This window comes from Numenius arquata, chromosome 18, assembly GCF_964106895.1.
Source record: "Numenius arquata chromosome 18, bNumArq3.hap1.1, whole genome shotgun sequence".
In the NCBI taxonomy this organism is placed as follows: Eukaryota; Metazoa; Chordata; class Aves; order Charadriiformes; family Scolopacidae; genus Numenius; species Numenius arquata.
The window spans coordinates 10207268-10235257 of NC_133593.1; the positions used below are offsets into that span (position 1 = coordinate 10207268).

Consider the following 27990-nt stretch of genomic DNA (forward strand, 5'->3'; position numbering starts at 1 on the left):
ACACAGCTGGAGAAATGTACTGTCAATAGCGACACTTCAGGAGTTTGGATTTTCAAATAATTTGGTAAATATCTCCAAAAGCTTTATTTTATCCTCTTTAAATTCCACACGTCCATAAAAATGCACTGCAAATCAAAAGTTACGGTTAGGAATAGGATACCCCTGTTCTTCAAAACACAGTTCAGTGGATTAATTTTTAAAAACAAATTACAGTATCTTTTAAAAAAAACAACAACAAAAAAACCTGGAATTAGAAAAGCACAAGTATTGTCAAAACACACACTAAAGTGAGGGGTTTTTTTTTTTACTCTTAATCTAAAATAAAGGAAGGCTTGTAGCCTAATTCTCTTTGGTGAAGTAAAAAGGAGGAATGAGGAATAGGACACAAACAAGCCCCTTCCCATTCGGGTCTCTCTCCACTGAACCCCAGCGGGTTCCTGGTCTCTCACAACCATGTACAGGAAGAAACTGACACCTATTGGCAACTTTAATATTACTGCAGAAAGCTGCTTTTCTTCCAACTGTTACAAGAAACAGCTTCTCCCAACTAGATTTTTCTTTAAATACATGTGTAATATAAAAAGATGATTTAGAACTTTTCCAACTGTCACTGAAAATACATCCTGAAAATTTCAGACTCTCCTTTTTAACAATAAAACTGACCCCTCCAAAGCAAATCATATCCCTCAGTAATGTACAGAGAAGAGGGTATTCTAATTGATAAACAGTCGCACTAGTCACTAACTGCTTGAAGAAGTAAATTTTGGTTCTTTTTCAGGGGTGAACACTTTCTTGGTGTTCAGCATTACAGCGCACAGTCTCAGGAGCAGGTAACCAACACCCTAACCACATCACCTGCAGAGCAGAGCACAAGCAGTAGAAAGCACGCTGTTTTTCTCTACAAACTTCCAATTACTGTGTTACAGCTGCTGAGGCAGCAAAGGGACAGGCAGAGCAGAGGAACAGCTTTTGGGGAGCACCTTACCCATCACAAACCATTGCCTCCTACTGAGAGGCAAGTGTAGGGTAGAGAGGGATAAAGGGGAGCCTGAGCAAACATCTCCTTCATGCTCAGGATAGATGGGAAAGCACCTGCAGGCAAATACCTGCCCATAGTTTTTCTCTTTACTGACCTGCCTGAGCTTTGGGGCCGGCTAAATTAAGGACACATTAAAAAACCCCCACAATCCAAGGTACCTGGGCCTAAAGAACAACAAAAACCAAAAAGCGGGCAGATCGCTGTCGATGTGGTTTCAAACCGCTGCTTATGGGGAACACCGGAAACTCAAAACCTGAAACTTTTGCACATATTTGTGCAAAATGAACGAATGCATTTTTCAGCTCCCTATGGATGTCAGTGTGAGTGTTCCTCACAACATTGAAGTTACAGCAACAATAAATATGCAAAAGAGCCAAAGATTCACAGAGTTACACTTGGATTATTATTTTTTTTTGAAGCAACAGATTTCCCGAAACTCCCAATGAAGTCATGGAGAGCTGCTTTGAGGATTTAGAAATGAAAACAAATGTGTTTTATCTCACTCCACCACTAGAGGAAAAAGGCTGAACCCAATTATTATACATACTTGTAACGAAGAATTTTTTGGTGAAAGTACAGCTGTCAAAGGCGGCGATTTTCTCTTGCAGGACTACGACAAGTATCCTGAAAACACAGAAATGGAACGTGTACTTTAAACATTAAATGCATTGGTTTAAAGATTCAATATCTAAATGTAATTATTTCAAAAGCATCAATATAAATTCTACAGTGATAAACTGCCAGGTTACCAATACATGGCAGTTATTGAGGATTCTCTCTTATCCCAACCACATAACCTTCACTGCAGGAAGTACACAGATCTGATACAGAACAACACAGCATATTTATGATATACCTCCTGCAGTAAAAGCTCCATTAAAAAGAAAGAATGGAATTGCCAGGATCCTGAATTACTTTCAATGACTCAAATAACAATCAAATCAACAATCGGTAGAACACAAGCTAAATTTGAAATAATCCCATTGCCCATCTCATTGCAAATTTATTAAACCATCTTATTTACTAAAAGCAGCGGGTTTTTTTCATACCACGAACATCAGCACCCAAGCACGGCTGAGGAGCAGGATTTTTGTCAATTAGCAAAATTACAGGTGTGTGTTTATGGATTCACTTGGCCACATATACACTTCATTGTAAAATATCTGTTCGTTACTTGAAACAAAGTAAAAGAACAAAAGCCACACGACAACTATGCACGAAACATGGTGCTGCCTAAACGAATAGAGGCCAAATTTGGGAAGTGAAGCATCTTAAAAGCTTTATAACTAGGATACGCCTTCTCCTACACTGATGACTTCCCAAAACCAAGTTCTTAAACTCTTGAAATGAAAGAACATCTGGGAAGCCGACAAACAAACAGATGAAGTCTACTGGAACATTCAGCAACATGACATAATTAAGAATCTCATTATTTTCTCATTAGGAAGAGTATGAGACAGTATTTTTCTAATTAGTTGACAATATGGAGCATTATTAAATGCAGTTCTAATAGTTTTAATTGTAAAGATATGATGTGGCAGAAAATTAATCTCTTCTCGCAATGACCAAAATACACACCTAATGCTTTACCTGAAAATCACAACTGCATATTACAGTATAGAATAATGTTTAAAAAGATGAATCACATCAGTCTCGACACATATCCTTGGATAAAGGCTGATGCTTATCACCCATCAGTGTGAAAACCAGCCATTAACTCCTCTTTTTTTACTCCTGTTTTTAACCATTAAGCCAGGAGAAGACCTCCTTCTTGTTTCATGAGAGCTCAATACCTGTAAGACTCTTTCATGAAGGACTACACTAAAATGCTGCTGTTTTCAGATATATAAGTAAGTTTTGAGTCACAACTTCCACCTACAGAACTGTACTAATGCTCCTCCAATAGTCAAGGTTTATCTACGTGTCTGCTAGTTGATTTTGCTATTATTTTTACCAACCCATTTGCCAGATAATGTAGATTGCATCTGTAGTTCCCAAGATGACTCCTGAAGCCTTGTCAGGCTGGTGGAACACTAATTACTTTCTATTTCTCTCATACAGAAGCTGATTAAAGCAATAAACACTGTTCTGTATCTCAAATTCTTTCCGGACTCTCCAGTTTATGACATTTCATCCGGGGACATGTTTATTAATATGCCTCTACCTCGAAACAAGGAGAAGCACAAATCTTTGGAAGGAAGGTAGAAATTAAGGGACATTTTGGGACAGAAGTCTTTTATATTCACAGATTTGCAGACCTCGACACGAACACTTCCAGAGTGAGCAGCTTACTTGCCAAGAGAAGGCGTCAGAACATGTAACGCAACGAGGTGGATTCCGATGTATTAAGTCATACAAGAAATTAATGTCAGATTTCTTATTTGCTTGTAGCTCTCATTGTGAAAAAGATGCTTCCCCACCCCCTTCTGATTTATGAATCTCAATTTTTAAAAGTTATAAACTCTGCATATATAAATTAATATTCGTTTTGGACAAAATAGTATTACTTAAATGACGTATCTTCCAATTGCTCACACTGCAGGAGAGAAAAACAAAAGAAAATGGATCCAATCTAACCTCTTCTACAAGTTAACCGATGAATAATGGAAAGACACGGAATGCATGTACAAGTGTAAAGTATATATAGAAAACCTACGTATATTTGATTGCAATATTTCCCAATCCTGTAGATTTTTGTTTTCTGCTCTTTGAAGTTGTACTGTCTTTCTGCATAAATGAAACCTACCAGATGGATGATTCTAGAGTATAAATACATAAATAATAAACAGTTTTCCCTTCTTCTGCAACCCAAGTTTTATTTTTAAATTCAAATTTTGGACTCCATTAGTCTATAGTACGGTTAACGCACCATTAGCGCTGCTCTTGGCCACATTTAATGCATTTTCAATCTGAAATAGTGAGCTTTCCTTGGATAATAACAGAATCTGATACATTCCAGAAAAGCAGCTACCCTGGATACAGCCACACCGCTTTGAAGTAGCTTTTCCATTTTTACCACTTCGGAAAAGAAACATTAGCACCTGGAAAGACTTTTTAGTTGGGAGAGACTTTGAATGATGATTTGCCTTTTGACTGTTTTTACAATTGGTTTTTCTTCTGCTAGGAGGCCAGACTGGAAAGATTTACTATCATCGCACTGTACACAAGGGAACTTTAAATTTTTCAAGGGACAGTTGCACAGATAAGTACTGAACTCCTTCTGACAGCTTTCAAAGGAGCAGTGACCTCTTCACGGTACATAACTCTCTCCAACTCAGCAAAACTCTTTTCTGATATAACAATCATACCCACATCCTACAATAAGAAGATTGTCAGGGATAAAAAAAACCCACTATCACCCTTTACTGCTTTAAACATTTACACCACCAAAATATCCTCCTCATTATTAGACTAATTGTGGTACTACAGGTGTTTGTTCAGTAGTACTACCTTGCTTCTGTAATTTATACTTGACCTATTGTAGTCCTTAATGTTGGGATTTTGATGGTACAGTGATAGAGAAATGTCTAATTAACAAAACCTTTGTGGCTTCTAGGGTTGGTGTTTTTTTCTTTTTTTTTTTTTCCCCATCTTTTCTTCCCCCTCCAATCGCCAACACTGCTAACTTCCCTTTGCTGCGTGAGTTCAGTACATGCCCGTATTCTTTCGTGGTCTGTCGCATGTTGGCTACTGCCATACAGAACAGGCACATAAAATGCATCATTCTGATGCTTTGTTTTGTTCTTAACGATTTGTGTTATTATAGCACCTTTCTTACTGAAGGACAAACAATTCCAGCAAGGAAACTGTCAAAGAAATGAAGCAAATTCTCCATTCAGGAATGATATGCTGGTGAGGGGTCTGGAGAATAGGTCTTATGAGGAGAGGCTGAGGGAGCTGGGGTTGTTCAGCCTGGAGAAAAGGAGGCTGAGGGGAGACCTTCTCACTCCCTACAATGCCCTGAAAGGAGGGTGTATAGAGGTGGGGGTCGGTCTCTTCTCCCAAGTCACAGGCGATAGGACAAGAGGAAACAGCCTCAAGTTGCACCAGGGGAGGTTCAGATTGGATATTAAGAAAAATTTTTACACTGAAAGGGTTATTAAGCCTTGGAATGGGCTGACAGGGAAGTGGTTGAGGCACCATCCCTGGAAGTATTTAAAAGACGGGTTGACATAGTGCTTAGGGACATGGGTTAGTGATAGCTTTTATCAGAGTTAGGTTGATGGTTGGACTAGATGATCTTAAAGGTCCCTTCCAACTCAGACAATTCTATGATTCTATGATATTCCACAACTTCCATAAGGTACCTCAAGACGCACAACTAGTAACAGTAATAGCTGGGTGGCAGGAAGCATCAAAGTAATCAGCACAATCATGGACTCTGACCAACATTCACGGCATCAGATGGTCACATCAGGAAGCCAAGGGATCATCAATATCCTCACATAGGGATCCTGGGGTTTCCCTTCCGCCTTAAAAAGATGCAGTAAACTACAAGGGTGTTCAATTTTTGTGTGTCTTGGAGAGACAAAGATCTGAAGTTAATTCAGAAAAATCTGAACTCACGATTCTACGGAAACAAGTTATTTTCAAGCTGATGCTCAGCCTTCTAAGCCATTTTCTCTCAGCAATTAGGTGACATTATCTTGACTAAGAGATGCTGCTTTGTTATTTGACTCACAGGAACACCCATTTCCTGTAAACCACAGAGTGCACACTAGGAATTTGGATGTTCAGAAAGGCAATATATCTGACAAAACAATGGAACACGAAGAAGAGACAAACTCTTTAGTGCTCTGTACTGTTTAAACTCTCGATCTCATTTTTCCATCTGTAGGTAGATGATAGAAGATTCCAATGATTCCTGTTCTCCCTCATCACAGCTGAAAGAAGCTTAACTGATTTCAGATGCAAAACGTTTTGAGCTTTGTAACTGAAAGCCACTGGAGAAGCACGTTGTCGTACTCACACTGAAGCATTACTCGAGAAACAGAGAACCAACGCTATGCTTACAGCAAAGTCAAAATAATAAAATCAGGGAGCTCATTCATTAACAAAATTTTACATGCCCTGACACAGAAAGAACATACAGTAGCTATCCTTACCTTTTATTGCAATGCAGATCATAAATAGGAGTTTTGAACTGTATGGACTTGACCATCTCTCCTGTTCGCAAAGAATAAAGGTCCACGCAGCAGTAAGGTGGGCTTGTGCTGAAATTAATAAAAAGAGATTTTAACAGAAAGAAGAATTTTTTGTAAAATAATTTTAAAATTATTTCAGCCTTCCTATATTCTTTAGCAGGCTAAATGAAAAACCCAGCAATAGGAGCAGAATGCTGGAGAACAAAAGGGTCAATATAAGCCTTCTACATTAAGGGAAGGTGTGATTAAAATTGAATTACAATACCCACAATGGTCAAGGACTTGTACTGTGCAACTAATTATCAAGCACTTAATTTCCTTTGCCACAAATAAGACTGGAACAGGAGATCAGATCTGGCCAGCAAAACACAAGCCTGTTGATGCAGTTTTAGACTACACTCTGGTTATTTAAAAAACATTCCGCAGAGTAACACTTTCCTAAAGGGAGCACTCCCTGAGCTCCAGCACCAGCTGAATCATTTGACTTGATTCGATAGAGACACATTACACAGAATTTACATTACATCTCTGATGGACTTTTGTTTGAACTATATAGATCTTTTCAACTGCTCTGTGTCACTTCTATCATTTTAATATAAATAAAACTCTAAGGCCATTCCTTAATAAAAAGGCTTGCTTTCTTTTGAGAGGGAGAAAGTGCTGAGTGTTCCGATAGGGCTGAGGAAGGTAGTGGTGGAAACCATTTTACAAGCTGAGGAGAGGCTTTGATGTGGCAGTTCTTTTCCATAACACCTTTTTTCCCCTCCAAGAACACATTAAAATGTTGGCTACTTCTAGGTCAAGGAATATGAAGCAGCACAAATTGCCAGCTGTATAAACATATACTAAGTATTGGTAAAGGAGGGTGTTTCCCCTTGCCCATATCTGTTTTATTTTACAGAGTTTAACACAATTCCTGACACAACACTTGCTTGTCTTTCAGATCTGCTCAAGCTGCTTGAGAATTTTCTGGAGAACTGGAGGACAAATCCCAACTGTTTGCCTCAAAATAATAAAAAGGTACATACAATAGAAAAACACTATACAATATATGTACAGAAAGACAACTGTCAAAGAAATAATAGAAAAAATAAGTTTTGACATTTTGCCTACTGAAATTCTTCCCAAAATATACATTTTTCTAGGCACATACCAAGGCTAATAACTAGAGGGTGCTATTTATTACTTTTAAACACTTCAAAGGCCCTTCAAAAACACTTTTAAAACAGTGAGCCCCAAGTCTAGTTACTTTACATTAGAAGCTCATTGCTGCTAGGAAAGGCAGAAAACCACAGCAAGGTCGACATACACACTTTTTTTGATTTAAGTACATTTATTACCTACAGGAAATGATTATTTTGATAAAAGGGTACACAGGTTCCCATTTCAAAACAGAAATCACAGAAGTTGATATAGCTAAAATTGTATTAGCATAATTGATACTAATTACTATTTCCATATAAGCTTGGGTTGAAGAGTTCCATTTTGGCTTGACATATAGCAAACTGCATGACTATAACTCAGGAGTAGGTACCTTCTGACACGCATTGCGCCAACAAAATTATGGGTAATAACCCTATCACTCAAACAAATAATAATTGTTATGTCATACCTTTCTTTTGGCTGATGGTGGTATGACCATTCTACCAATGCTTTTTTTAACTGCACTGGCTAAAAACCAATTAACTTGAGCTCAGGAGCTAATGATCAAGCAGTAGCATGGTCAGAAGATCTCTGAAATCCTACTTACCCATTTCAACCACTAGAAAAGACTTCTCTCGTTACCATTTCCTTCTGGATACTTTAGTTCCTCTCCTCGTTCAAAGTAACGACTGTTATGAACCTCATTTGCTACTGAGCATTCTCAATTCATGAGACACATTTATTAAATTAGTGTAATTTAAATTTATAAATTCTATTCCAAAAGCTGTGTACCTAAATGAGGAATGATAAGATGTTGAGATCCATAATGTCAAGTACTTTTTTGATCAGGCCTCAGTAACAACTCAATAACATGTTTTCAATTTGTTGAGAAAAAAAACAATCAAGGATTTTAATTTAATTCTTCAACAGAACTCCATACAGGAAGGATTCTCCAACACAGTAAAATTTCCTATCTTTTCCAAAGACATTATTTCTCAACCATTCTAAAAGCATAAGCCTTTTGAATGGTCTTTCTTTACCCGCTTTGATATTTCCTCAGCTAGCAGCAAGATCAATTCTTCTCGAACAGGAGAATGAGGATTATAGACACAGATCTAAGGATTCATTTCTCTGTCATAGCACTTAAGGAATAATACGAGTGCCTTGATTAGCCTACGCCACCCACAAGCAGCAGTAAGAGCAATCCTTCCCTCCTCATTTCAGTGATACCAGAATCTCAGGCTCAGTGGTTCTGTGCGCTTTCCCAGTCTCCGATATGCGATGGATTCTATATTGACCCATTGTAGCATATTAAATCAACAGAAAAATACCACTTTGTACTTTCTTTCTCCTCTAGAGGGAATTCTCACCCAGGTTAATCCACCAAAAGGGCTCAGTAAAAGCATGGAAGCAAGAACGGAAGTAGAAGCACAACTATTGAGCAACAGAAGCTGTACAATAGGGCTGTAAATAAAGCGAGGACTGAGCTGCCACCACGGAGCTGCAGCACAAGGCAGCTTTTTTGTGTCCCTTTATGACCTTCACTGAACTAGTCCTAATTCCCAATCTTCTTCAAACAGGAAAGAACAGGGATTTCTATGGCCCACATTGCAGAGGAAGTCAGACTGAATTACAGTGTTGCCTTTACATTCTTAAAAGTTAAAAATCTAGACTGGATATGCTTTTAAAAGTTACCACAAAGCAGGAAGATTTACACTAAGCAAGATACCTCATTTAAATATTCAAAAAATTACTGTGTTCAGTAAGACAATGCATCATTATTGATCAACACCCTGGAGTCCTTTGCAGGGTCTCTAGAAAATTTACTTAAGCGTAACACTTTGTTCTTAACAATTTTCTTCACTAAATTATCAAATAAATACACAATCAAATATTAAATATTCAAAATGACACCACCTATGAGAACGAAAAATAACATTTATTGTAATCAACGTTAGTATATTTAAATTTCAGCTACAAAACCAGAAGTATCCAAACTACCACGGAACACCACCAAAACCACCACAGATTGCAAGATGGAGCCCCACAAACTTGCAAAAGCATCTCTTGACAGTCGCAAGTTCTCAAAACCTTAGAATTGCATGAAACAAATGACCGCATCTTGCGCTGTTTCAGGAATAGAGTAATAAACATTCATTTCATCAGAGGATCATATACACACTGTAAGTAAATGTGCCTAAAATATACTAGTTGATGGCCTGCCCTAGGCTCTGCTAACAAACCACCATCCTTTGGGAGAAACTAAAGCAAGGAGACTTCTAGCTAAAAAGCTGAAGGTTCACGCAAGGCTCTGACGAGAAGGGCTCTGATCAGATTTCGGTGTAACAGCCACGGTTATGTAAAAGGAAGAGATTAAGACAGGAATGTGAAAACACTGGGTTTTGCAATTTGGTAATAATATTTAAGTCTATCACAAATAAAATTCTTGCAAATTACTCCCATGGATTTTTGTTACGCATCTTGATTGTTAAAATAGTTGCTTAATGCAAAGATATCAACAACTTCTTTAAAGGTAATGGGCACAAATTCACCAACGACTTCCAAATGTTGGCATTAATAAATATACAAATACAGTCAGGCTCTTCTATCATCTTCTATTTGACCGTTGCAGTGCAGGGACAGAAGAAAAATAACAGATGCCTTGTACAGCTGGCACTTGCCTACATCTGTGCTTCTGCATCACGACATAACTATCACCTCTTCACAGATTTGCTAGCAATGACTCACACCATTTATAAAAACTCTGCGTAAAATGTTTGCATACAGGGACAAACATACTGTACAAAACACACACAGTTTTTATACAGGGGGGAAAAAAAAAAGGAGAAGACTGATGGAAGCAACATGAGGCCCTAGTTTTCTGTGCCTCGAAAGGTTTTCCTCTGCCTGCTCACAAGTGTTTACTTTCCTCCCTGCGGCCTCTCCCCTCTCTGCCACGTCAACAACAACATCCCACTCGAAGAGAGAACAGACATCGATTACAGAACAGCCTCGTGAGTCCAGAGAGATTAAAAAAAAAAAAAAAATATGTTTGAGAGGCATAAAACTGAAAGAGAGCTTTTGCTGCAAAAGCTGACCTCCAGGCCTTTCTAAGGCATTTTATACGTGAGGCATTTTCCAGTTAATTGTGACATTTTAAAAAATCATCTCAGGATGACAGTTGTTTGGCCAATGAAGTGTACTGTATATTTTATACCATCTTCACAAAAGATACAGCTAGAACCTTTAGAAAAAGAGATCAAGTGAAGCATCTACCTACTTTTTTTAATCTACAACAGAAGGTTGATGAGATACACAATGATGTCACCTGGGAACAATGACAGAAGTTATGGCATTATAACACATTTTAGGTAGTAATATAAATATAATAATAAAAATAATAATTACAACCTTCATTAGGGAAAAGTATAGAGGTATATAGGACATTGCTACAGCAAAAATATCTTCTATCACCTATACTCCTTTACACAGGCCCTGCAAATTTCTTTTGGAAAATAGTCAATTAATTACTATTAATAGCCAATGTGTTCATGTATTAAAATGACAAAATGAATTAAAACTTTAGAAAAAAGGTGAAATTGTATCAAATTATCAATGAGATCGCATGAAGCAATCATGTGGACCGATCTAACAAATATAGAAAAAAACCTATCACTTCTCAAGAACATGCCTTCAGAGGGATTCTACGCAATATCAGTATTACAAATAGGCTACCAAAGCTTGCCACAAAAAGTTGTTCTAAAAATTTATTAACCTCAGCATTTGTTGATTGAGTTGTTATGCCTTGATGTCCTTTAATAAAGACGACGTAGCTGTTCGCAGACAATCGCTGCAGCGTTCTCTACCCCAAGTCTCTTTTTGGTAACTTGACTTCACGTGAGGGAAGAAGGGAAATAGCTTATTTCCAGCTGCTGTGTATAAATGGATCCTCGTCTCAGGTGCCACTCGCAGTGTGCTGCATGTCCCTCTCGCCTGTTGAAACTGCATTACAGTGAGCTCCATCTTCCTCTAATTACACAAAGAATTACATTACATCTGCCTTGTTCCCTAGCCTTACAAGGCAGTTTCTTTCTATATTTACTCAGGACAAATACTGCACATATTAGCAGCAGGTTTTCTGGAGTAATGATCTCTTTCTTTCTCTTTTATAGGTTCCACATTAAAAAAAAAAAAGCAGAAAGATTTCTTCTTCCATCATATATTGGCCTTCCTAATGGGCACGGCAAAATGAAGAGCTTTCTATAATAAAAAAAGCATAAAAACCTTCCAGTGATCAGCGTACTTGATCTAAGATATAACAAAAAAAGCTAACAATACAACAATCTCTTACAAGGCCCAGTTTACAATCTGTGGGATTTAACATTTACAGAAATATTTAAACTTTTTTTTTGGTAAAATTTTCAAGTGTCTTAAATATAATACAGATTCTAAACTTATTTTACAAAAGACAGTTTATTTCATCGTCGGGTCAGAAGGGACCATTACATCACCTAGACTTCCTATCTCATGCAGGCCATTAAGTTTCACCCAGGTATCTGTTCTTATATCTACCTCAAATGCTTTAAAATTGATTTTCAGTGCAGCCCCGGCACTGAACCACACATCATGTGTCGAAAACAGGAGAAAAGAGTGACAGCAAGCCCAAGGAACTGCCCGAACAAGGTGTGCCCAAATGATCTGTACAGCAACCTACTCAGGAAAGAGTTTTTAAAATTACTAATCTATAAAGTATCAGATCTACCAAAAAGTTACTGGTAAAGAAAAAGCTGTTTCCTTATAAGAACGAGGAGGACCCTGACAGTGACACAAGTCTCTAAATAGCAGCATGGTGTTAAGATTATCCAGTACCTGCTCGAGCTGCGGCTACTCGCTGATACTTCACGGAAGGGGAAGAAAAGCGAAACAAAACCAGAGTACCCGGTACAGAGTTAATTAATTGGATATTGGAAAAATTCCTTCCTGAGCCTTTACACTGGTAAGTTGAAGCATGAGATTTGATTATGATCTTTGTAGTAATATTATTAATATGTTGAGACCACAAAGGCAATTCTGTTCTCCTCAAGGCCCCTGAAGAAGGTTTGCTCAGATTAACAGATTTCAATACTAGAAGGATCATCTTCTCTTTCCAGGCCATGCACAAAGTGTCCCAGAAGCTCAGAGAAATTATTTTTTTACCAAGCAACCTAATATTGTCTTAAAAGACTTCGAGTAACAATGAGTCCTCTATTTTTATGGTAAGTTGTTCCAACATTTAGATCATTATATTTTTATGAAATTACTTGTTATTGCAAGATAGAATTTGTACATATTCTGCTTTTCAGCTTTTATGTCTCTGTCAACAACACAAAAGAGCTCAGTGCATTCTTTTACATAAGTCAGTAAGGATCCAAAGCAACCCAGTCACTAACTGAGCTGCAGGAAAGCGAAAAAGACTTTTAAGCCTTAAGTTGCAAGGTTTGTTTTCCAGCCCTAGTGCATAATTGCAGTCTTCCTCTGAGCCCTCTTCAGTATTGCAGTATTCTCGCCTTCTTTCTGAAGGATGCACACCAGAATTAAAGCTTTAAAAAAAATGAAAAAAATACTGAAGAATTTTAGCATTTATTCCTTAAATACCACTGCAGAAAAAGCTTTCATTAAGACTTTTCATCATCTAGTCCCCTAAAACTCCCTGGCTCTCTCCATCAAAACTTTCCACAATAAAAGCTTGAAAACTCAAATTTTTCTGCTTTCATTCATGGTACTTAACAGATTCATTCAAAATCGGGCAAAGCAGAGTAAGATTTCTGAGAAAGTGGCACTTCCCCAGAACGTGTGTGTAGCAGTGAAAGACAAAGCAGCAGAGACATTTAAAATGACCCACAAATTGCAAAAAAACATGGAAGTACTTAAGTTTTAAATAAGAAAAACCTGCACTGATCTTAGACACGTGTTACTAAATCTAATCCTTTAAATACAAGGGAGGAAATTATTTGACATGGCACCAAAATATTTGTGTTAAATACCAGGAGATACAAATTTCATTCTTGTATCTTCCTCAGATATTTTGACCAAGTCTATCAGTCTGGTAAAAAACCTTCCATCTGATCCTCTTACCTCACCATCCTCACAGTCCCACCAGCAAAAATAGTTTCAAAAACTCATCAACTTGGCAGAAACCATTTTGTTACAGGTAAAACTGTAACGAAGTTACAAGCCTCAGCCTGAATAACCAAAAAGAAATACCAGAAGAAAACCACATTGTTTGCTCATGTGTGGAAAGAAAAAAAGATGGGAATTGTGTGATTGTGCCGAAAGAACCACTAGACAAACAGTAGTACAGCCATCTCCACGTACAATATGCAAGTAAACAACAAACCTTTTGGACAAATGCAATAGATAAAAGGTGAAGTAACGTGCACCAGTTCTTGTCCAGAGTTGGTCTCTGGTCCTGGAGCCTGGAAACTACCGCAGGAAAACCATCAGTATCTTGTTTTTCTCCCTCTGCAGTGACAAAATCCCTATCCTCAGGTGAAAATAACTATCTGCTACTGCAAGGTGTGGTACGGTATGAACCTTTCCTGCTGACAGGCAAATTTATATGATCACAACTAGCTGCCCAAGTATAAATTAATTCTATAAATTATAGAAGACAAATGCGTTGAGCAACCACGTTATGTCCTATCTATTTAAGCCAAAGTTACGTCCATTTTGTCTTTAGTAAATGATTCTTAAAGAAGCTAAACTTCATTAAAAGGCAAAACTTGTAACTAAATAAATTACATTGCATGTGATTACAAGCTTTGTAACACCGTTCAAAGAATACTTAATGGTAATAGCTCATTAAAATAATCTCACTGCAAAGCAACCAAATTCTTTGCCTTATTCTTCACGTTTAGCCTCATGTATATGTTACCATTTTTAAGTGTTTTTAAAATGTTCTGCCCAGTCCTGTACACATTGTCCTTTCCAAGGGCAATCACATATATTTTTATAATCTATTAACTTTTTATCCATTTAATTAAAGAGCTATGGTAAAAGATACCTAGCTTTAGCAAAACATTTGCAACGGCATACTTTTGGAACTCTTAATAAAAAGCCAATTTCATGCCAGAGAATTGCTATGCTGTTTACTTCTATACGCTCTGTATGGCTAGCTAAGGTAATGAATTAACTTAATATCTGGAATTCACTGATTTTGAGGAGAAAAAATAAGTTGTTCTCTGTCTACACGTATTTCAGTCTCTGTTCCATTACAGAAGATTACAAGCCTCAGTTTCTTCCATCGGATCCCTTTTTTAATTAAAAAAATATATATATAAAAATTACCCTATTTTCTGTTAGTTCCCAAGCCAGCTTCTTCCCCACTGTTTTATCCTTATTTATCGGTTCTCTAGCTGATATTTGCTGTCGAGGGTGTTAGATACACAGACTCCTGTAAAGCTGCTCTAATTACCATCCCGTGAATCAGTTGTCAAGTGCTGGTTGTAAGTGGCGAGGCCAGCGCTCCCCTCCAGGAGATCAAGTGCAGGCACTTACCGTAACAAGGGAGCAGGACGTACATACTACACATGTGCACCACAAATAGCATCTGCCACAGCGGCACGAACATACAAAACACTCCACAAAAACACACGGCAAGAAAGGCCCTAACTCAAAAGGTTTATTATGCAGAAAGCACTAGAGGAAGAACACAGGTGGTGGGGGGGAAAGGAGACGGTGTTGCATTAATAATGCAGTGAGTAAGATGCTGGAACGTAGTATTTAATACTGACTCATCACCAGACAGGACATCATAACTTCAGCAGACAATACAGAAGTCTCATACCCCTGAAAAACAGCTCCCATTTTTAAAGTTCAGATCCGAGAATTTCAGACACATTTAAAACACTAAAAGTACTGCAGGCCCAATCCACAGCTACGCTGAACTGTGTAGTTCCAGACTTTGCTGGTTTTTTTAGAAAGGTGTCAAAAGAAGCCCTTAGTTACAAGCAATATGCACGTTTTCCCTTAAATATATTTAAGAATGTTCCATCTTGTTGATAAGTGCAAAACGATCACAATACAAGAAGTTCAATCAGAAAAAAAATTTAAATCTATTATTGGCAAATTCATCTCAAAATTAACATAGCTTTCTGTATTAAATAAATGAAGATCAAACCACTCATTTCTCTAGAGTAGAAGCCATCCTACTGAAGGGTAATGCAGATAAACATCCCCTCACCAGTTCTGAACATTGCTATTGTCTGTAACTTGGGGTGAACACTGAGAGTAACCTCACTGTACCAGCAATCACATACCACAGCTCATGTGACAGGCAAAACCCCTGACCCAACACAGCATGAACTGTTGTTTCCACTCTTGGGGCTGTCTTGGGGGAAGAATCTGAAATTACACATTTTCTTGGCAATCTTGGAACAGATGTTTTGAACTGATGGAGGTCACAGATTTTTCCAGTTCTGAGTACTTTTGACAATCGTTATGCTCACTTTTGTTCAATCAAATCAATAGCTCCTTTGCTTCCTACCTGTAGTCAAGGTGTCAAACAGACTGTGTTGTATATCAGCAAGAGGAAGAAAATTTAAGACTAGGTTTTATCAATATACTGGTATTATCCTAATAGACACTACAAGAACAGTACCATCAGTTCAGGGAGAAAAGAAAAAGGGAAGGGGAACCCTTCAAAATATTAAAATGCTTAGCAACCTCCAAATTACGCTCATTTTGGCAGCAGATGGCTTTTCCCCCATCCTGCATTACCAGTGGTACGTAACATGCTTCTACTATTGTGTTTTCTGCCCATAACAAGATTACTCGTTCTCGTCATCAGAAGAGGCTTTCTAGATTTGTTTGTTGTTGGTTTTTTTTAGATTTCAAAATGCATGAAGCTTAACAAAGCCATACAACCGCCTTCGACCTGCCTCCACGTACCACAGCCTGTTGTATCACGCTGTTTTGTTCCGTGGCATGTGGCAGGCCTGTCGCTGAAGTGTAAAATATGGCACAAGCTGGCTTTTCAGCTGTGGCACGCTTTTGCGGAGAGACCGGAGCGCGACACGCTTTCCACTTCACTGAGACATACCACATGTTACAAAACATAGCTGTCCCATCACATTTCGGGTTAGTTAATACAGGAAGATTAGCGGCACCTCAAGAGATTTGTTTCTCTGCAAGGCTTACTTGAGCGTAGCTATCACTGAGGAAAAGTACAGCTGGAGCTCCACTTTTCAGATCAGAATCATTTTTTTTCTGGTGTATTCTGAAATAGGTTTTTTTTCTTGTGTGTAACCAAACATTTCTTTTATACAGAAGTTACGAACCTGCACCAGCTATCCATGACCATATGAACATATGCTTAACTGGAAAAGTTTCTGTAAATCTTGGAGAGAGCGAGCCAAGATTAACTTCTGAGCAGAACACAACTGCATTTCTGTCATACCTCTATCAAAGACTAGTACCTCCACGATCAGCTGATTAAGCTTACAATCTCGTAGATACGTTTCCTCCAAAAATACAGAATGAAATAAATTTACGAGTTGTCTTGTCCTCCTTCTTACTGTAAAATGAAGCAAAACTCGCCATTGAAATACATACATGCAATTTGTATTGTAATATAAACGCTATACCAATGTTCAAGATCATACAAGATGGGACAAAATCAAAAATATATAAACTTTTTGCATATGAAGAGACAGACACATGTCACAGCTTAACAGAAAAACATCATAGTTCTGGGAGCACAATGCTGAGAACAAATTGATACTGAAATACCTCAACTCCAGCCAAACTTCACCGAGCACATGCAGAACCCCAAGAGAGCATTTTGTGGAGCCACTCAGAGCCGGCCCTAGGTTCTATAAACCACCAATATGTATAAAACTCCATCAATACCAAAGTTTTTTCTTCATTCAAGGCATTATTTATTGACAGCACTTTCTGATCAACAGCATATAAGGAGATAGCACAGTTAATACAGATGGCAGTTGATTACTCCAGCACATGTATGCTAATTGTATATATTTGAGGCACATTTAACAAAGCCAGAATTCTACCAAAAGCTAAAAACAATCTGAACTGAGAGTCAACAGAACTTGTTCTTCTGAAGTGCACTATAAAGCTTCCAAGAACACAGACCAAATCTTTGCTGAGATATTATGTCCTGTTCCTCTGTATGTTAAAGGTCCCAGCCTGCGTGTGGCTGAATACTCAATAACCAATATTTAAAAGGTGGTTTTACCTACCACTGCCAACATGGCAAAAGCATTATGAAGGACCAAATATTTTATCCTGTTGGTTCTTGTAATAAATCTCTTTGGATTTCAGACTTTTTTTTTTTTTCTTTTCTGTGCTTTGCCTTATGATTCATGGCTCCAACAGGCCTGCTGGCACCTTCTCATCTCGCCTGTAATCAGCTCCAACAAAGGCCAAATTAAGCCCGCAGCTCCACACCCGCCTGCCCCGTCATCCCAGCCCCCACGGAAACCCACTCCTTGGATTCCACATGAAAGACAAAACCCTGTACCAACCTGTTTCATCTGAAATAGGTTTGCCACTGGTGTTTCTAACAACATCAGCAGAAACTACCGGGATTGTGCAACACTTCATCACCTCTGTATTAAGCAGCCTCCCTGCCTCGAATTGCACGACAGCAAGTCATCTTGCAGTTGCTTCCAAGTCTACTAAAACCTAATTGTTTATACGCAACTACGTGGCTCGAATTACAATTTTTGAGAAGCTTGAAAACAATTCCATTTCCAAGAAAGAATGACAGGGTTTTCGAGGGCAGATGAGCAGAGATAAACTCGAAAAGTGCTGCGAGCAGCAAAGCCTCTCTGACAGGCTCTGGTCACATCAGGTAGGCCCAAACTTCCCCAAGTGCCCATTAATACTTATGTCTTATTTGACATTCTTATGTCTTACTTGATTTAAGACCATGGTCTTCAGATGTTTTCACTGTAACTGAACTGACTGAAAGGGGGTTGGAAAATATGAAATAGTACCTGAAAATAATTGCTCTGAAGAAGGAGCCCCGTGAAAGGCGAACGCAATAGTCTGCTCTTCTTTAACCTGGCCTGAAGGCCAAGATCCTGCATGAATTGCTTAACGTCAAAAAAAACGTTAGGTTATCATAGAATGGTTAGAGTTGGAAGGGACCTTAAAGATCATCTCATTCCAACCCCCCTGCCCTGGGCAGGGACACCTCCACTAGAGCAGGTTGCTCAAAGCCCCATCCAGCCTGGCCTTGAACCCCTCCAGGGATGGGGCAGCCACAACTTCCCTGGGCAACCTGTTCCAGTGCCTCACCACCCTCACAGTAAAGAATTTCCTCCTAATATCTAATCTAAATCTCCCCTCTTTCAGTTTAAAACCATTACCCCTTGTCCTGTCAATACATTTCCTGACAGAGAGCCCCTCTCCGGCTCTCCTGTAGGCTCCCTTCAGATATTGGAAGGCTGCTATGAGGTCTCCCCGGAGCCTTCTCTTCTCCAGGCTGAACAAACCCAGCTCTCTCAGCCTGTCTCCATAGGAGAGGTGCTCCATCCCTCTGATCAGCTTCGTGGCCCTCCGCTGGACCCATTCCAACAGCTCCATGTCCCTCCTGTGTTGAGGACTCCAAAGCTGGACACAGGACTCCAGGTGGGGTCTCACGAGCGCAGAGTAGAGGGGTAGAATCACCTCCCGTGACCTGCTGGCCACACTTCTCTTGATGCAGCCCAGGATGCGGTTGGCTTTCTGGGCTGCCAGTGCACATTGACGGCTCATGTTGAGCTTCTCATCCGCCAAGACCCTCACTTCCTTCTCCTCAGGGCTGCTCTCCAGCCATTATGTTACAGCATTTCTCCTATGCAGTGAACTCACCAACACAGCCACCTACTGGACCTCTTTTCACAAAACCTGGAGGAATTTCATAGTTAAATGCAGCCGATATTTCCAGTAGGAATTACAATTGTTAAGGAAAGAGACACAAAAATCCTGCATTCTCACCACAGCGATGGTCACCGACTGCAGCCGATGCTGGAATGGGAGATACGGTCCCTCAAATCAAGCAGGCAAAATTGATTAAAACTTTGAGATAATTATACTGTACAAAGATTCTATTAATAATTTAAATCACAATTAATTTTATAAAGAAGTCTGTGAGCAACCATCCAAAAATGTGGTAAGGGATCTCCTCAGGTGGTATTCTGAATATATTACCTAGTCAGAATTTAAAGGAAGATGGCATTAAGCAAGATCTTTTTTTAAAAACATGCCTTACAGCTCTTTCACAAAGAAGGAGCCTTCTAAATCTCTATTTTGAATTACTGAAGAAAAATCTACTCTATTATGCATTTTAAATTATTTGTGAATTTAAAATTTTAAAGCTACCCAAATATATTCATTCTGCTTCAAAAAACAGATCAGAGATAAAGAAAAAGAGTAACTAAATCAGATTTTTTAAATGGATTCCACTTGTTTTAATTGTCTTTTTCCACACTTGAGAGATGTAAAAGAACCTAATCCATACATGAATGCTTGAGCTCAGCAAAATCCCTTGATTTTTCCTCTGTATATTAAATATTATTGAAGGAAAGAAAGGAAAAAAAAAGGACAAGGACTCCAGAGAGGCCAGCGTAAGACAGAAACCGGCATTTAGCAACAGATGCAAAGTTCAAATAACATCAAGTTGTAGTGAATTACTCAAGTGGCAGCAATTGTGTAACAATACAGATACGAGGGCTGTAAGTTAACGCAGTTTGCAATTAGATGCTCAAACTACGAGCACGAAGTGACAACCGTTATTTAGGAGAAAACATAATAAATAGCATCATCTTTGAATTGATTGAGAACTCAACATCTGATGGCGTTAGTACCCTCAGAAAAAGAGAACTTAAATCATCCTGAAATTTCTAACTATTTTGCAATGTACTTTAAATCCTTCTTACAGTATATAACATAGAAATAACCCTAAAACATATAAGAAAAGAAAATATAATCCTCAACTGCTCTCTAAGTCTGTGTCACATTGATTTATAACAGTTATTTCTAAGACAGACAAAAACACACAGATGCAAACAATTACTCTATTTTTGTAGGCAACAAGTGAGGTGGGTGGTAACTGAGAAATTTTGAAAAATCCTGTCACAATATTCCATTTTTTCTTAAGTAACCCTCATCACACAACAAACGCTCGCCACATCAGAGACTTTCCAGGGCCTGAAGGGCCGCTTTGATTCCAGACCGCTGCAGGCATTAGCGGGGACGTAATTAGGGTAAAAAGTTCAACCACAGTTCCATGTCTAGAGTGCTGCCAGAAATAAATTTCCTCTCATTCACTGGTTTCTACTGTACCCTCCCTGAGAAACATATTGAAAACACATTTATCTTTGTAGAGTTTGTTCCTCTTCTAATTAACTTTATAGCGTTTACAGTATTTAATAATTTAAAGTGGAATTTAAAGTGGCCCTGGAACCAGCAGCTTTGCCTGTAATGGTGCTGTGCATTATCTTTTCCCTGTGGTGCTTCTTCTGACAAGTTCCTGGGGAAGGTACGTGCTCCAGTTGGGTTTATCTGCGTTTAGCAAACGGCTACTTCCTTCCCTCCATCCCCTCCCCGGCTCCTGCCACGCACGGGGGGCTGGAACAGCCGTAAAATGAAACTACGCCTCCGCTTGGAAATGTGCTCTCCCAAACCTCCACGCTGGCCCAAAGACCGCCCAGAGAAGAGTTTATCTTTTTACAGCTTAATAAATCAAAGCTTTAGAAGGTCAAAACTACCCCTAGTTCTCACCAATTGCTCAAAGTTTCACCCCAAATACTCATTTTCTTCCGTCCAGTTTTGATCCAAGATTAACAGTTCATTACAGTTCAAAGGTTATTTCTTACTCTGGTTCACTCAGACAAACATTTGGTATGTCAGGAGAACGGCAGATCTTTCCTACCCTCGGCATTTACAAATGGAAACACTATCTTCGTCCATTAAAGCTGTATCTTAATCTGTTAGAAAATTCACAGAATTACCAGTACACATTACTCCAACATTGCAAAAATAGCTGAAGTACATTAATATAATTATAGAAACAAGTTACAAGAAAACATTCTAGGATCCAAAGAGCTCTTTTCAAAATGCAGAATGTTGCTATCTTTAGGCCATAACATAACAACCAAATCCAACACCACGGAAAGGAATTTAAACTACTTTCTTCAGGGGCTGCGTCTCTGGATCTTAAAAGCTACCACAGAACCTGTTAAGACCAAACTGACTTTTTTCCTACAATCACCAGAAATGATAATGTTTTTCATCTGCTAAAACAGGAGGAAATATTTGCAGGGCAGCTGATAGGACGACACACTCTGCACTTAATGGTGCTTTACAGTTTTTCAACAGTACAAGGGACTCAAACCCTCACGGATAACAGAAACGAGAGCGCTTCACCCAACTTGAAAGGTTCTACTAAGCTTTTACAACAAAAAGAATTAATTTAAGTTTGCTCTCTAGAAATTTAGACGTATAAATCCTTGACAGTCTGCAAAAAAATAAGGCTTGGGAGAAAAAAATACGACCGAATTTTGCAGTCTTCAATAAAAGACCACAAATATTTAACGAACTTCATGAAATCTACTTCACGGTGTCCAATACAATTGAAAATCATAACCATCTGTCCAACCCATTTTCATGTGTGATTTGAAAAAAACATGCTGTGTTTTATCTTGAGCGGCTACACCCTTTACACACTCAATGGCATGATTCAGGCCCTGGCACAGCCGGGTGAGTCCACGGCAAAAACCACCGCTTTGGCAATGGCATTCCAGGAAAAATATTCCGGGGAGAGTTCCTCTGAGCAGTGTGAGAACTGGGAACAAGAACTTCATTCATCATGGCTAATTTCCTTCTCTTGGGTGATCCTTCCAGAAAGCTTTGCTGTTTGTCTCTGACAAATCATTTCACAGCTACCTAATTTTAAACGTTAAAAGCCACAGACACTTAGGACTGGACACTGGATTTTAGCAGTAACCAGTTACTTTGCCAGATAAGGAACAGGGTCACGTGATTTGGAAATATTAATGTGAGAAAAATATTACGCTTTAATTGCATTGCTTCTATTCTTACTCGTGTAAAGCTGCTTTCTGCCTAAACCCTAGCACTCCCATAAACACATTCCAGAGTTAAACTTGTGTTAAGGTTAGTAGGTTTTCATCTACAGTAGCCACGTTAATAAAGCACACTTCCTGAAAATCTGCTGCCAATTGATTTCCCTTGTAAACCGATCAGCAGGGGAAAAAAATGCTGGCTAGCCAAAGCTGTACATTCTGTTTGCTCCATCTACTCCTCCTTCTTTAACTTGCCCTTATTTCCTTTCTCCTCCCATGATTAAAAAAGATTACCTCTTGTTTCTCATGCCCTCAAGTGACCTCCACCCAATTCAAGTCATCCAAAATTTTCCATCACTCGACATCATTAAATTAATATGTCTTTCTAAAAATATATGCTAGAAACCTAACACATGCTTCGGGCTGGCTGCGTAGGTTACTCACTGACGTCCTGCACCCTCCATGATGTAGAAGGTTGGAAAGTCTACTGGCCTCAAACTCTTACTTTTTAATCTTCTGTGACTGATGTTTCAATTAGCTATACTCATACAATTATCTTATTATTGTACATGCCTCCATAAGACTTTGGCATAAGTTCCTAATCTTTTATGCTGCTGCATTAGGCTATCTGGACAAAGGACAAGTATAACAAAGCAGCAAACACTTTTTGTAAAGATGCTTAGGAATCCAGGTTGCATTTCAAGGAGATCTTCAAGATTTCCCCCACCACCACCTCCTGCTGAATGATTCCTGAACAGCAGATGAAATATTTTTATCCAGATACACGGTTGTCGGAACAAATCACTTACAGCATTTCTACCTTCTTTGTTAAAAGAGGGGTGGGACCAGAATAAAGCATTACAGCAGCGAGGGAGAGCAGAGTTCATGGCTGACCAGCTTCAGCAGCAAAGATAACCTAAGAAATCCCATCCTCTGTGCTTGTTCCCACCTTTGTGCCACAAGGATGCTACAATGCTATGTTCTCAGTTGTACCTTGCAATTTTGCATGCAATTGTTCATAAACCAGGTGACTGAAATAATCCATATCATAAAAAAATAATATCGGAGCATTATTTTTTACTCGGATTATTTCTGTCATCTCCTTTACCGCCCAGTTCTATAACCAGCTGAAAGGCCCAGCCCAGGGACGCAGGGAGCAGCAGGCAGAGGTAGCAGACGACAAGGAGAGAAGGAGTTAAATTGTCTTTGCTGCTGCTCACAGAGTCACAGAACTATGGTCCCAAGCCCACCCTGCTGTAAGGCCACAGCTGCTCCGATACAATCCTTTAGCCAGACTGGGATGCATTTCAGCACAAGAATTTTTTCCCTTATGTACGATAAACTGCTTAGCTAATAAGGAAAACAAAGAAAAGAAGAAAAATGTTTAGAGTAGAAAGAAAGTTTGGTAACTCATAATTAAGCCCGATGGGGTAAACACCTGAGTCATCAGAACACTTGGCATTTAAGGAAAGGTAGATACTAGGATTTAAAGTATTTGAAGTGTTCTGTACTCGGGGGAGGTGGTTTTGAATGTAAGACATGGCAGTTACTCATCTCTGCCGCCCCCATCCCCATCTCCCTTTCTCTGCACCTACACACACTTGGGATTTTCCCCCTGGCACAGTCACTGCTGTTTGTTCACTCTCCTTACCTATATCATCTACCAAAGGGCAGGTTTCCAGTCCCTCTCAAAACCATGATTTCTTTCTCAATAATCTAAACCAAAACAAAATTATACTGCTCAATTTCCCCTTAAACACGTCCATTAACTAAAATGAAGCATTTACTTAAAGTAAAGATAGCGGGACATTTACATTTGACCAGAAGAAAAAGCATGTCTAATTCATTTTGGACCTCTCTGGTGTATTTGAAGGTGTTCTACAGATTCAGAATGTTCCAAACTATGGTTTCACCAACCAATATGGGGAAAACAGGAATATGTTTCCATTTAACATAGTTGGTCTTATCTATTTTTAAACCGAGTAGCTCCAAACAGCACACACTGACTTCTGCCATGCAGTTTTGCAGCTACCACTACTGCTTTTTTGAGGGGGGGATTATCTGTTCAATTTACAGATTACTAATCTTGGTGTCTCACCACCTAGAAAATTCATTAATATGTACCGAAAACCATAAATTCTGTTTGTGCGTGTATAAAGATTTGTTTATCTCATCACCAAGAACAAAGTAAGCGTGCCTCCTCAAAACTCCACAGAAACACAATTTATGCAGATGTTCTTTCCTTTTTGGTTTTACTTTAATTTGCAAATCTTGTAATCTAAGACCAAAGTTGACTGAACCAACGTCTAAACCAGCACAGCAGTATCAGCCAAAAAACACAATCTGTTTCCCATTTATGTATCAAGACTGCATCCTTTCTGGGGGCTGAGAAAACTATTGTTTTGAAAAGATTATACAGTGAAACCATGCTAGACATTTCAGTCATTTTACTAGATGGAAAAACTGCCTTTTAAAATATACAAAAATGTATGTACCGAAAGCTAGTCAGAAACTCAGATATAAGGCAAAAGTTTAGAAAACACAAATTTCATCTTCCCTGGTAAAATACTCATTGTGGGGAATACAAGGATTTAGATCAGTGGCAAATCTCTCTCTAGTATTTTTACATAAAGCAGGTGCCAGAAATTAATTTCAAAGTGCAAAGTTTAAAATACTAGATACACTGGAATAAATTTTTAAAAGCAGGTTCTCAACCATGACTCTCACAAAGCAATTAAGACTTAAAATTAATAAATATTAAACTGAAGGTTAAGAACTTAATACTGATATTCAAAGGAATATAAGTTTTATCAGCATGTTATATCAATGGCTACTGCATTAGGTTACGTTACAAAAGAGATGCAATCCCCACGCCAAGCTACCCAGAAGTTGATTTCTAAGTTATTGTGTTGTTAAAGCTGTGGAAGACATACCAGAATTTAACAAGATATTTTCAGACTCAAAAATCTGTAATTCAGTAAAACATCAAGGAATCTCTGGGGTAGACTAGTGCATTTCTAAATCACCAAAGAGATCTTTCACTGTGTAAATGGCAAAAAAATTTCAGGAATGAAACATAAATCTAAACATTGATTTTAGGCAAACATTATTTTGCATAAAGTACTTTTATAGCCATCTTTGTTTCATAATGAAGGAAAGAACTCTTAGCATATTATCACAGACAAAAGTATTCATTAATTTCTTTCCATTAAAGTATACGGTACATTAGAGGGATACCGAAAAGTACTAAACTTACTTGATATAAGTGATATTTTTGTAGTTATTAATTCATCAGAGTGTGGCCAGTGGGTCGAGGGAGGTCATTCTCGCCCTCTACTCTGCCCTGGTGAGGCCACAACTGGAATACTGCATCCAGTTCTGGGCTCCCCAGTTCAAGAGAGACAGGGAACTACTGGAGAGAGTCCAACGCAGGGCAACAAAGGTGATTATGGGATTAGACCACCTCCCTTACGAGGAAAGGCTCAAAGAGCTGGGGCTCTTTAGCCTGGAGAAGAGAAGGCTGAGGGGAGACCTTATCTATGTTTACAAGTACCTAAAGGGTGGGTTGAAGGATGGTGGAGCCGGACTCTTTTCAGTGGTTTCCAGTGATACGACGAGGGGGAACAGGCACAAGCTGGAACATAGGGAGTTCCATTCAAATATGAGGAAAAACTTCTTTCCTGTGAGGGTGCCAGAGCCCTGGAACAGGCTGCCAAGGGAGGTCGTGGAGTCCCCTTCTCTGGAGATTTTCAAGACCCGCCTGGATGCAGTCCTGAGTGATGTGCTCTGGGCAACCCTGCTTCAGCAGGGGAGCTGGACTAGATGATCTCTAGAGGTCCCTTCCAACTCTGACAATTCCATGATTCAGTGATCACTATTTGAAAATTCTTTGGATTCCAGATTTACAAGTGTTCTACGTTAAAAAGAATACTTTTTTATCATATACCCCTCATTATGGTGTATTTACTTTACAGCTAAAGGAAAAGAGAAGAATTTCCTGACAGTAACCACTAATGCAGACAAGTGGTCAGAACCAGGAAATCCCAGCTCCTAACTTCAACTTGTCAATATCTCATTGATATAGTCCTAAAAGATAAAATACTATTAAAGGACAGTGCAGTGGATCTAGATAAAAACTATATTCCATCAGATTTGTACTACTTTAATGCTTTAGCATACTTAACACTTAAAACCTGTTCATATAATTTTCATACATGCTTAATTCAAATTTCTCAAAGATTTTTATGCATTTGAATATACGTAGTGGTCCAGAAAAATCACAAAACAATACATTTGTAAGTATAAGCACTCATCTATCATGCAGAACTGCTTATACACAGTATTAATAGTTCTTTAACACGTTTTCTTAAAGTCAAAAATAGCATGTGCTAATTTACAGCAACTCCTAAACTGTAACAAAGAGTTAATAACCCACTGAGGTTTTATCACGTCACATGTAAAATGATTTATTCTTCACCTTCCATCCAAAAAATTAACAGCTTCAAAGCACTTTCAAGAAGAGCTACTGAAAATGGATTCTATATAAGGGATTGCCACAGAAAAGAATTTAAATTACAGTATTGCCTCCAGATACAGCAGGGTCCAAAAATACTCTTCCACCGTAAGTCATGGTGCCAGCCACCAACTCCTCCAAAATGTTAACCATGTCCCTTATTTATTAATAACAGATAGCAACGAAAACTTATCTGAAAATGTCAAAATTACCAGGGATGTTCCAAGAAAACAGTAACAATAGCTGCAAATTTGAGCTGAGCAACCAGAAGCCTGAAATTCTGAAGTACTACCAGGGAAAATCCAAATGACGATCAAGGCTGAAGAAGTCAAACATTTTTTTCCCCCTAGAATCACTCTCCTTGGGAAAGTATTCTGACAGATTTTAGACAGTAACCTGGGTAAAATTTGAATGGGAGCAAGCCAGAGGACTGTTGCAAGTAGCCACTTCAGGAGGCCACAGGTTTCTCCTTTAAAAAAGTGACAACCTGGTGTCCTAGTGAGGAGGAGGATAAGGGCAGGGGGGGCCTGTGCTGGCAGAATTATTTTAGACATTGGCCCCATTGTCATAACCACGTCCAATCTCATTCAATTTATATTAAAGAAAGACTATGCAGATTAATGTATCAGCATCACAGATTGTGTGCTGGAAGATTTGGATTTCATTTCTGGATCTGCTTTGGACCAGTTGCCTTTGAGAAAATCATTCAGTCTTTTAGACACTCCGTTTACCTTGCTGTTAAACGGGAAATATTTTAGTGTTAGTGCTACATCATCGCACTGATTATTTTACCTGCCATTGCAGCAGACAGGATCGGCCTCCCACTCCTTGCAGTTTCAGCAACGTGCTGACAGCTGCAGTATTTCATACCATTGCCAGCATAATCTCCAAAGTAGGTGAGGAGACGACTGTAGTGAAAATATCGAGTGCTTCAGAATAAATCCTCTAGAATAAATGTCGTATTTTCTTCAGATATGTGATTAAACAAGGTGTTTTATCTGTCCACAACCATTAAGATACACAGGAAATGATGTTAAGCACAAAACCTCAAGAACAGAACTAAAACTGTGATGCAGGTTCAGC

General features: G+C 38.7%; 1 protein-coding gene across 4 annotated transcripts in view; it reads right to left on the reverse strand.

The window, feature by feature from the left end:
- The window catches only part of BCAS3 (BCAS3 microtubule associated cell migration factor), a 361152-nt gene that overhangs the window by 306928 nt on the left and 26234 nt on the right, over window positions 1-27990 (reverse strand). For all 4 annotated transcript variants that reach the window (XM_074160469.1, XM_074160472.1, XM_074160470.1 and 1 more), the window contains exons 7-8: window positions 6145-6252; window positions 1587-1663 (exon numbers count right to left, since the gene is read on the reverse strand). In XM_074160469.1, the coding sequence (XP_074016570.1) occupies window positions 1587-1663; window positions 6145-6252 (185 nt within the window). The remainder of the gene's footprint in view (window positions 1-1586; window positions 1664-6144; window positions 6253-27990) is intronic.